This window comes from Lepeophtheirus salmonis, chromosome 5 (assembly GCF_016086655.4).
Source record: "Lepeophtheirus salmonis chromosome 5, UVic_Lsal_1.4, whole genome shotgun sequence".
NCBI classification, from domain to species: domain Eukaryota; kingdom Metazoa; phylum Arthropoda; class Copepoda; order Siphonostomatoida; family Caligidae; genus Lepeophtheirus; species Lepeophtheirus salmonis.
Window position 1 is genome coordinate 26,847,941 of NC_052135.2, and position 12,029 is coordinate 26,859,969.

The following is a 12,029-nucleotide window of genomic DNA, read 5'->3' on the forward strand; positions in this document are numbered from 1 at the left end:
TTTCCATCAAAATAATTTTTACCAACATATAAATGTACATAGTTTTACGTACATTTCTCGCGTTAATTGAGTGGGGTCCAATTTTTTTAACCTTTATTTAGACAGCAAATAATTTATAAAAATTAGAATTATCTAAAGTTTTCTGGTGAAGATGCATTTAAAAATATATAAAAACATTATAGTTTAAAATTTCTTCAATAAATTAAGGCATACAAACATAAAATATTGGTATACCTAAACTAAAAACATTAGCATCAATAAAATACAAACATATTACATTAAGAGCAAATGTGCTTCTTAACCAATAAGTAGCTCGTTTTTTTTTTTTTTTCCATTCATTTCGAACGTTCCATATTTTACTACCACCGATGTTGAAATAGCACAAATATCCTCTGCAACCACGGGGTCTCCTACAGTCATATTCTTAGCGAGATATCTCTCAACATTTAATAAAGCGTTCCCTATCGACCTAGCTTTTTGAGTACTTTCTTTCTTTTTTGATGACACGCAGAAAAGAATGATCGCCGTAATTATATTAACTTTATTGTTTTGAAAACTCTCTTAGGTTTAAACTAACAAACCATCTCAGAATATGTAATTGCGGACATTCCGAAAAAGTGTGTCTAACATTACTGAATAAATTACCACAATCTTTTGATTGAGGGTTAAAAAACAAAACTCCTGTGGCTATTTGAAATTGAGCTCTGAATTTTCTTCCATCAGCTATTGGGGAAATCGAAGACATAATCCACAGGGTCACGTAAATTCTTTAAAAAAAGCTTCATTTCCAAGATTCTTAGGAACAATATCCACGGTCGTTCCACAATCGTAAGTGGAATTCGCTTTCCAAATAAACCTTTGTGTTGCAGCAAGCAAAGGGGAAAAGTCATCGATATATCCATTTATAAGATCAGTTCGATGTATAACATATTCATAGAATGGACTTGATGTTATCACATATCTACACTCCATGTTTAGATTATTCGTTATATCAATCAAAACTTTTGATAATTTTTTGTGATTTTGTCAACAAAGGATATGAGCCCACAACCCAATAGATTCTTTGGTCTCTTTAATGCTGTAATATAATTCCAATAAAAAATATTCTCCAACCAAAAAATTTCCTCCAATATGGCATCCACATCCAATATTGGTAAAGAAATAGCCTTTTACAAAATATTTGGATCAACAAAAATGTTATAAACCTTGCTGACAACTTCTACTCATACGTTCAAACTTTTTTCCTTCATCTATTCATTTCGTGTAAATTCAGTTCAGGTGTTTAATCCTTAATTTTCTTCGTTCACCTTAAAAAAAAAGGAACTAAGGACTATGTGATCAATTTTTGTACAAATTTAGTATGATGTAATCTCATGACATGTCTATTTTTAGGAGGGGGAGTGATAGGAGACGGTTGAAAATAGTGACGCCGGAATAATAGAGGGCAGTAGCTCACTGCCCTCCGCCTACTTTTGAGAAATTTTTATAGTTATAGCAATAAAAAATTTGTTTGCCTAGAAAATTTTAAATTTAAAAATTATTGGATTTTTTTTATTTTTCATATTTTGTCATTTTTAAAAGAAATGATTTGTCAAATTTGGCCGTTATAAAAAACAAAAAAATTATGACAGAGTTATCTAAAAGACGCTCCAACCCAAACAACAAATATCCTGCGGCCCTTCATATGACGTCGCCATAACATACTTTTTTTCCTCCTCCTTGAAAACATACCGGGCTTGTGGTTGCAACAATCCTTATTCACGAATATAAAAAACTTACAGCTTTAAAATTTACATCTCAATTGTATGAATAATGCAAGTTATATAAAAAATCAATATTTTTTATTAATACATCTTTATATTGGGGGAAAATGTTACTATCGTGTTATACAATCTTATTTCCATATTGGAGACAATAAATTAACTACTACTACCATGGAATGCATAAGAAATGTTTTTCTAATTTTCTATATTAGGGATTTTTAATCATATCACTTAGATTTAATTCAAATGTCACTGTTTATGATTGACATCAAGTAGTATTCATTGCATTTGTTAGGTTTTTTTTTTATTCATAAAGCCATTTGATGTAGTAAAGGGTATATGATGGTGTCTCGTATAATTTTAATGTAATAAGGGACGTCAGCATAACCATTCTATACATTAATGCTGTCCTTTTGACATTTTCTAGTATAACGAATAGTAATTAATTTTTAAGTATTCCATGAAATATTACAATGTTCAAAACCCGACGTTTTCCTCATTCATATATAGAACAAGTAAACTTCATAGATCAAAATTGAATGGTTGTAAGCACATCAAACCATAAGAAGTTGTTAATTGAAAGTTTTACCCCTATATTATTCAATAAAACGTGTTAAGACGTATAATTTGCAACTTGTACAAAAACTCATCTTGTACACAATGGAAATTTCCACTCAGGTATACATATTATGTAAATCTACGATGTGCACTATAGAGCGATTTGAAAGAATAAACAGATAATATACACATATACGAGTATATATAATAGACAATCAAATTATTTTTGCGGTTTTTCATTTTATTTTTTCGTTATTATTCAAATAAGGTGCTTGCCCGGAAAAAGATTATGTTTTTGGTTTATTCTTCATTCGTACCTTTTCATTCAAAAGTTATATTGCTTTACTTTATTCTTCTTCGTGATTTTTAGTGTGGAAAGAAAGTGGAGCAATTATTGAGATTGTATAGTCAGGTACTATTCATCAACCAGTACTTCAGACTCTGTATGTAAACTCACATTTGATGCTAAAAATTTGTATATGGATTAGGGTTTTTGGATATACCAGTAATATTACAGTATCGACGCATCTAAAACGAGTCTATACTGAATTGGTATCGGTTCATACACCACCATTAAGTTATAAAAATATTAGCTCACGTAACACTCTCCCCCCCCCCTCCTATCTACGTATATATATTATATTTATTTACAAAAAAACAAGAATGTACAAAAACACTTTTTCTGGTTGTTAGTTAATTAATTAATTAAACAAAAATTATACCAAAACCCCTATCAGTGCATACAAATTGCTCTTAACAATAAATTATCAGTCAAAAAGTATCGAAATACCAATACTAAACCAGGACCGATACGATAATATTGGTACTGTGACAATAAAAGTATATTTTGTGGGGAGTATTGCTTACAGGAAAATTGCCCCCGAAATATTGCCATCAGAAAATTTCCCTTAGGAAAATTACCATTAATGGTAAATGCCCCCCAAAAAAAAAAATTGTCATCTAAGGAAAATTGCATGCATATTTAGAGTAATTCATCTACAAATGGACTTGACTTATCTAAAGGTTTAATGATAGTTTTACTATCTGCAGATGGGTGACATTAGAATAACCATCCTAATATAATAAATTGCACACCAAGCTCACATAATTTTGTGTAGGATAACCGTAGGACCTCTTCGAGACTGGTTAAAACCACTGCTTCAATTTCAAAATCCCCTTATTTCCAGGTTAATTGTACACTATAAACTTGAAGCCTCAAGGCAGATTAAAAACCCCACCACCGCTTGAAGAACGATAAACGACCCATTCAAATTAACCAATACTGTTTTACAAATCTCAGCTTCGACGGTCGCTATCCATTTTCACCGATTTTTCTGGAAGTGGGCAAAATATCTACGAATCCTTAGATCAGTTACACCCTTTATGCGGGACAGATTGGTAGATGAATAACTACATATACAGTATAATTGTTTGCAAATTTCATTGATTACAATCTTCTTAGAGCCTTAGTCTGGATAAACATAATTTTTGTACCTTTAAGGAACAAGAACCTAAAGGCTTAACCATGTATATATATAATTGTAGCAACATATATCCACATATGGGAGGATTACTTCAAATTGAGAAAGCATCTCTCGAACAGATAGAAAGCATTTGTTATTTCATAAGAGAAGAGAGGAAAGCTTTGATCTTAGTCAAAATAAAAACCTATTCCCCTAAAAATTATTAGAATCCTTCCCCCCCCCCCCTTCCTTAGATATATTTATAAATATCTTTCTTATTTTCCTAGCTAAAAAAAATCTTCCTTTTAGTTAATTGCATTCTGATGATGCCATTATTCGATGTACATAGGTATCATTAAAAACAAATTAGGGTTGTATCGGTTATTGATATAAGACTTAAAATCGTTATAAGTCATTAAAAATAGTCCTAAATTATAAACGCTCTCTATTTTAAGTACAAAAAACAATAGTTTGAATTTACTTTTATTTTCGGGCGGATTGAAGTATTTATTATTCCTTAAAAATTGGATCCTTGATATTGAAGATGAATTGATGATGATGTAAAGTGTATCACTGTATTATCTAACTAATACAAAAATGTACGCTGTTTTGATTTTATTTATTCCCCTGAGCGTTGATTGGTTGAAATAAAATTATCACACGTTAAGCTATGATTGAATTCATAGTTCAATAATGAGTAAGAATTGGCCAACTATCCCTTTATTTCGGGACTTTTTCTCAGGTTTCTTTTCTATAAAAAATAGGTTGATATAAAAAAGGTAACGACGATATTTTTTATTTAACTTGTATTTCAAACTAAAACTGTATAATGATAATAATAATTAAAAATATAAATTGGAAGAGGGGGCAGGGGAGTCCTTATATTTGATCATAAAAAGAAGAAGAATAACATTAAAGATATGACGACTTTGGCACATCGATACGGAAATAACCAAAAGATAAATCAAAAATAAAAAGATATTTATGAATTAATATACTCAGATATTAAACATTAAAAAAAGTAGAAGAACTTAATCACAGTTGCGCTTGCGTATGAATGAATCAGGGGTGGTGGGGATAATTGAAGAGAGAGAGAGAGAGATTTAAAAAAAACCAATAAAATTGGCAAAAAAATTATTTTTTATTTTCCATATTTTGTCCTAAAATGGTTTTCGTGTCAATATAGATGGGTTTGGTATCGGTCATGGATGAATGAATATTTCCGAGAGATGTATTGGGATAGGATTTATCCAGATGCTTGAGACACTCATTCAAATAGTTCTGTAAATATATAGAGATAAGATCGAATCATTTACCTACGTAATTTGAGAGGAATATTTTATAAAAAATTATTACCTGTATAGCCGTGAGTGCTGCTACGATAGCCGGAGAACCAAATCCGTGTGTAATGAGACTAAAATGAGTGAGATGACGCTGTATATTGGGATCAAGGATTTGATGAGGTCGTGTGTTGCAAAGGGGACTCCGATCCTGGTTTAGTAAATCCATTAACTCTTTTGTGACGACTCTGTAAGTAAAATGAAAAAATTTAGTCACCTGTTGGCTGCTGAAGATTAAGCGGCTATCTTACTTTGTAGCTAGAACAAGCTCTTTTCGCCGGTAGCTCTCAGAGGGATCAGTTTGAGAGCGACAAAGATATTCGGCGACTTGACGTGCAGGGAACTCTGTCTCACAGACATACCCAAAATCCCGAGCTAAGTGAATGGCCTCTCCTTCGACGAGAGACGTGAGAAGGGTGACATTGGCAGCTTTTCGTCGGCCAGCTGGAAGGGCGAGTCCAATTTTGTCTAACTTATCACGTAGATTCTTTCCACCGTCTTTGGACTTGGCTCTGGAGGGAATGTTGAGAAAGAAAATAAAGATAAACTTATGGATGGTGTACTTTCATGTTATGAGCCCTAAAAAGGCTGGTTGGGTCTGAGAGAGACAATCTAATCAAATTTATCTATTTATTACGATAATTCAAAAAAATAATAATAAAAATCATCATTAAAAAAAGAGGAAGGGGGTATCAAAAACGTTGAAGAAGCCATTGATTTATAGGGACTCAACGCCCAAAATAATAAAAGTAGAAGCTCATTTGAAAAAAACAAGATGGTTAATTTCATGGTACTTTTTATTTTTTTAAAGAAAATTATAATTAGGGAAACCAAATTATATTCTTCTTATATATTTTGAAACAACAACACAGTATGAAGAACTATTATTATTATATTTACTATTTATTTTTCGGGAAATAATGGTAAACAATCATAAAATAGACTATTGTCATAAAAAAAAGTTGATTTTATGGGAACAGACAACAATTGTGGTCAAAGGCGGAGGGAGAAGTGTGTTTTACGAACAACGTGAATTATGACCCAAAATAAAAATAAAATAAATTGGCTTCTGAACTACACATCTATAGAGAATGATGATGCCACCGAAGGGTCAGAGGTTAACATTTACGGGAAAATAAGATGTGTATAAAATGTTATCTCATTACCTGCGGAGAACACCTCCTAAAAGTGAGGCATTGAGGCACTCTGGAGGGGAGAGTCGTCTCTGAACTTCAGCGACCGTGACTTTATACTTTGAGGTGGAGCTGAGAAGACTCAATCGTCCAGGGACTGAACAAAATATGTCTGACGGAGTCGTTGAAACATGGGGTTTCTCTGCGTTTTGATCTCTGTTACGAATACCTAATTAGAATGGAGGGGCATGAGGCTTATGAAATTGATTAAATCAATTCATCACTTACCAGCCTTGATATCCAAATGTTTGAAATTATCTTTGTAGGGCATTCCGTGCTCTCGCTTTACTTGGAAGCCCACTACGGGTTCATTTGGAATAAAGACAGTAGGTTCATTTTCCACGATTTGCTATAAAAAAATGTACTCATTAGATCCGTATAGAAAATATATAAACTTGCGTCTTACATGTTCGTTATTTCCGTGATTGTTGAGTGAGAGGGGGTCATGATTTCCGCCCTCAATGTGCGATATCCGTGGACTGTAGTGATCCCGTCGATCATATGGGAATCCACCGTGCATATTATTCTATAATCAAAAATGAATCATTTTTGTGCCATCAATGATAACACATGCTAGAAACTCTTACCTGTGAGGCGTGAAAAGAGTGATGATGAATGGAATTTGGGACATTGTATGGATCGGAGCCACCGCTCAGATGCGGATTCTGTGCCGCGAAAACTTCCTGTGCTGTCTGTTGGTGGAAATGTGGAGGGAAGTAAGGGGGTTGGAAATCTCCCCGATGATTTCCACCTGGAAACCCAGAAGGAGATATCCCATGACTACTGAGTCTCTCCTGGATCAACAAAAAAGTAGTTGAATTATTAATACAATCCGTAAATCTTAGAGAGAGAGCAAAGCTTACCTCCATTGCGGTAGTCATTTTAATATCCTCGCCGTGATGTAGTGATTGTTGTGATTGGGTTGAATATGAAACCAGTTGCATGAAGAATGTATTTTTCACTGAGAATGGCTGATGAAAAAAACAAAATCACGGAGTAAAATAAATATGATCTCAAAGACACACAGCACAAAATATTCACAAATCACTGTAATATTATGATAAAATTGAATCGAATCCTTTCGCCTGGTGTTGTTGATCCTCTCCTACTCGAGGGGGAACAGCTTAAATCCGTTTTTAAAAAAATAATCCGGGTTCGTGACTTTCCCTCAGTAGCTTCTAAAACACACTGAACGCTCAGCTCTGACTTTTACTTCCCTTGCACTAACATAAAAAAAAGGAAAAAACATATTGACAAGCACTCCTTTGGCGCACACGTAAGTTAGTTAAGTGCCTCCTATTTCCTTTTCGCGCCTTTCACTTAAGCCGTCGTCACTTCTTCTTTTTTCCCTCTCTTTCTCACTCTAAAACTTACGTAGTATGAGTGTTAGAGCGGACACTTTTTCATAAAGGCACACAAAAAAACACCGGCGGCGCTGACGGCGATATTTTGCCGTTAAAAATTTCACATTGAGGCGGAGCAGCGCCAATAAACATATAAATATAACGAAAAAAAAATCTGATGTGTACAAAAATAGAAGAAGCAAAAAAGGATATTTGCAAACCTTTATTTATTCATATTTATCTTCCAGGCATAGAATCAAATATTTATTCATTATTTTTTTAAAATTATTTTTATTCCCACTGAGTGAGGTGTGCGGAAATATAGCGTACTTTAATGCGGACTTGTTGGATGATGATATTTCATTCATAATTACATCCGTTTACGAAAACTACCAAATACTTGGTCAGGGTCTCCTGAAATCTGGATTTTGATTTTATTTTTTGGCAATGAATAAATATTTTGCAATATTAGATAGGTAGGTCAGGGCCAAATTGGATAAATTATAAATTCAATGTTTATAGCATGTCCAAGTTTGATATTTGTATGTCTTACTGTATGTAATCCCCAATGGGACCAATAGCCTGGGCCCCTAATATTTTGTCAGTAATAATAGTATTTATCGGCCCCATTAATGGTGAGTCATGAGGGGTGTCAGCATGGTTTATTTTTGGGGTGGGCTTTTTTCAGATGATACAGAAAAATTATTCGATAAAATTTTGAAAATTTTCTTACCTTTAAATGGAAAAGAAGTAGATGTCACTTGGGATTTTGAATTATTAGGATGATTACTTAAAAAAAAGGTATGTTATATTTTATCCAGAAAAAGAGTTAATAAATAGAAATAGTAGTTTAAAAAAACCCTCATAAAATGTTATATAAAAAAGAACATCAATTAATTTATCAAAGAGGCCCTTTGATATTTTTAGGCGAAAAATGAGTTGTGAGACGATCAAATTGGAAAAAAAAATCCTCCCCCCTTTATAAGAAAATCATGACTACACTAATCATTTTAATAACAAATTATTAATGGGTCTCATAATCTTTTCAATAATAGTTACATTAAACTATAGACTCTTAAATGTTTTAATGTGCCATACTTTAAATATTATAAATTAATAGTCTTGTATTCGAGTCAAAAATTTCGATTTGGGTTGAATTCGAGTATATAACTATATCCATTCATTATATAATTTGATTGGATTTCTATTAAAAATTTGTGGACTGAAGATAGCAGATAGATTACTTATAAATTATTTAATAATTGTCAAAAGAGACATGTTCTACATCAAATAAAACATATCTGACTTTAATATTATTACTTTTTACTTCAAAAGTACATACAGCCCAATATTTCATAGATGCTCAATAATTTCAAACCTATATTTGATTTAAAAGACAGAATTTGGCTCCGATCTGGTCTTTTAAATTGAATACATATATTTTTTATTCTTTTATTGTCAAGATCAATTTTGTCTGATCAAGTTCAATTTGTGACACACCCAATGGGTTAATAAAAATAATTTGTTGAAACTAAATGACGAAAATCCGTCAAAGAATAGTCATGTAATCCATACTCAAAATTGAGAAAAATCCTTCTACCCTGCTTTTGTGTTGGCGGACCACATAAATCTTTGGGATAAATCAAAAAAGCCTTCAAAAACTAGATGTTGGCTGATATATTGGGCTAAATATTCAATGTCAGTATCCCAGAACTTTTTTATAATTTGCTCCGATATTTTATATTATGCAATCAGAAAAAAGGCGGGAATGGAAAATAAATTGTTATTAAATTTGCGTAGCCTAGAAAAAGGTTATTATTATACAGAGTATTACTCACAGTTAGATAAATGAATGAATGCATCGGTTATGGCTCATATACTTATGAGAAAGAGTGCCACACAACTTAGTCCTCCTTACTCAGGACATAGGTAACAAAATCAAAATAAGATTTTTCAATTGCCAAGGGGTGTCGAGTTTGTCAACAATAAAAATCGCTCTTTCTTTTTTCAACCCGTCATCTTTCTAACATTACTAAACCCGGATCAAACAGATAAGTTTATATTTAAATAAATTTGTATCTCACGAGTCAGATAGAGATACTAATAAATATATATTGAAAGGTTAATAGAAATTCCAGGTTCTACCATCTTGTAATCGGGCTAGCTAGAATTTTCAATTTGATGTACCTTACTGACTGCTAGGCAGATTTTGACGTCATAAAGTAGAACAGCGGTACTACAACAGTAACAGTCAAGGAAGGCAATATATAGCTTCCCTTGGATAAAGTTATACTTTATGACTATTATAGATTAAAAAGCGGGGTGGGAGTCAAACTTAAGTATGTCAAACATTTAAGGTATAACCTATATTTCTATTAATCTCGATTTTGTGTTGATTTAAAAAAATATTGTATCCTTAGAATATGAATCTGTTTGTAAACGAAAGAAACCTATTGCAGGGGCGTACCCAGAAGGGAACCGGAGGGATTGTAGCGCACCCCGCCCCCTCCCCCTCCCAATGAAGGAAATTTTGGTAAAAATACCCTTATGAAATATTCTAAATTTTTATGAATAAACAAGAGAAAAAAATTTTTTAGGTTCTATCTTCTAAGAAAGGTCATTTGATCAAATTATGCAGCAGAACAAAAATTAAAAAAAAAAAAAAAAAAAAAGAAGAAAAAAATATATATATATGATCCTACGGACGCAGCTGCATCAGGGATACAGGTAAATCTAATCATATTTAAAATATCGGTTCGGAAAGTATTTTATGAAATATATTGAATCGGAAAATATTTAAAAAATATTGAAGTCCTATGTCTATTTGTAACCTAGATAATTAGTTCCATAATGATTTAATCCCCTACCCCAAATAGATACAAATAATAAATTAAGAACTTTCATTTTAATGTTTAGGAGACAATCAAGTAGGAACTTAACATTTTTATCCGAACAAGACCTGATTTTATTTTACCCTTTTTATGATATGAATATCTCTCTACCAATACTTTGATGGCTGTAGAAAAGAATTCCTTTCTTTTCTCTCTATGGAGCATTCAACCAGATGTTTGCCCCTCACTTGAATGTTGTTTCTATGAGATAACTTTGAGTTATTATGAAGATGAATTAATCCATATTTTTTAAGTTTTTGTATCTATTGAGTTTAGACATTCCATTGAGTATTAAGAGCTTTTGACGAGGACTACCATTGACTATGTACACATTTTAACTTGTATAAACAGATTGTACAAGTTACAACATATATGTAGGGTTTACAGTCTGATTTTGACAACTTAATAAATATTATTTAATAGAATGTTTTCATTATGCACTTTTTTCTAATGACAATGACTATAGTTTAGAAAAATATGACCTCCCGGTATTTTTTATAAATAAGAAGCCAAAAATTAACATGGTCACACCGATAACTTAAAAAAAATGTTTCAGAGGAGAGCCACTTAACTGTTATGATGTTTTACTAGTTTTTACTGTAAAAGGAAATAAATAAACACAAAGCCCACTCAGTATTTAGCGAGATATAGTTAGGAATTACTCCGATGTCGAACCTCAATTCTACTCTCAGTCCAACAAGGAATTTTACTTTTAACTCACAAAACAATCTCAATTTTATAATACTTGGATAATTCCTCCTCATGAATAAAATAATAATGATAACAGCTTTGGCAAATAAAATCCTTGTCCAGGGTGCAACTTCAAATAGTCTCACGCTCGTCCGATATCATATTTTTTACAGCTGTCAGTAACAATTACTAATTGATAGAAATGAATACTACTCAAACTCAAAAAACTCGGGTTAACAATTTAGAGGTAAAAAAGTATTAATTTCCTGATAGTCTTATATGTAACAACCACTAAGGGCAAATAAACCTATATATTTTTTTAAAATATTCCTTTAAATGTCGAAGTGACTTACATTTTTTTCTAGAGACCTAATTCAAAACTAACAAGTTTATTTATGCGGTCTGTCAGCACAAAAACAAGCTAGAATGATTTTTCTCCCAATTGAGCGTGGATTGTGTGCTTTGACGAATTATCGTTTATTCGTATCAAAAAAATATTCTCACTAACCATTTGAGGGAACCAAAATGGATCGTTACAATAAAATAACAAAAAATTACCAGATTTTATTTTAAAGAACATATCGGCGTCAATATAAGTCATTTAAATCAATTAAGTTATAGGTAAAATTATTAGGTATCTTAAATCATCCCTCAAAACTTGAATAATATATTGGGATTTTCTCCTTTTCTTGATTGTCGATCCAGATTGTATTTATGTTGATGCTATTAATATATTTTATATTCAGAAATCTCTCTAAAATTAATTATCTTGATTCTCAAATATCAGA

At 32.0% G+C, this 12,029-nt stretch overlaps 1 protein-coding gene across 1 annotated transcript; it reads right to left on the minus strand.

Annotated features, from left to right (window-relative positions):
* Positions 1-4,004: 4,004 nt before the first annotated feature.
* On the minus strand, positions 4,005-7,547 carry LOC121118459 (transcription factor AP-2-epsilon). Its single transcript, XM_040713039.2, has 8 exons — positions 7,181-7,547; positions 6,905-7,111; positions 6,724-6,843; positions 6,546-6,666; positions 6,291-6,486; positions 5,376-5,636; positions 5,141-5,312; positions 4,005-5,065 (listed from the first exon to the last, which is right to left on the minus strand). The coding sequence occupies exons 1-8, from the start codon at positions 7,259-7,261 to the stop codon at positions 4,919-4,921; spliced, it is 1,305 nt and encodes a 434-aa protein (XP_040568973.1). The 5' UTR covers positions 7,262-7,547; the 3' UTR covers positions 4,005-4,918.
* Between the last annotated feature and the right edge of the window lie 4,482 nt (positions 7,548-12,029).

Coding starts and splice junctions, on each gene's coding strand:
- LOC121118459 (XM_040713039.2), bottom strand. CDS start 7,261: ATGCAACTGGTTTCATATTCAACCCAATCACAACAATCACTACATCAC. Junction 5,313..5,375: donor GAGCTTGTTCTAGCTACAAA/GTAAGATAGCCG, acceptor TTTTACTTACAG/AGTCGTCACAAAAGAGTTAA. Junction 5,066..5,140: donor CAGCACTCACGGCTATACAG/GTAATAATTTTT, acceptor ATATATTTACAG/AACTATTTGAATGAGTGTCT.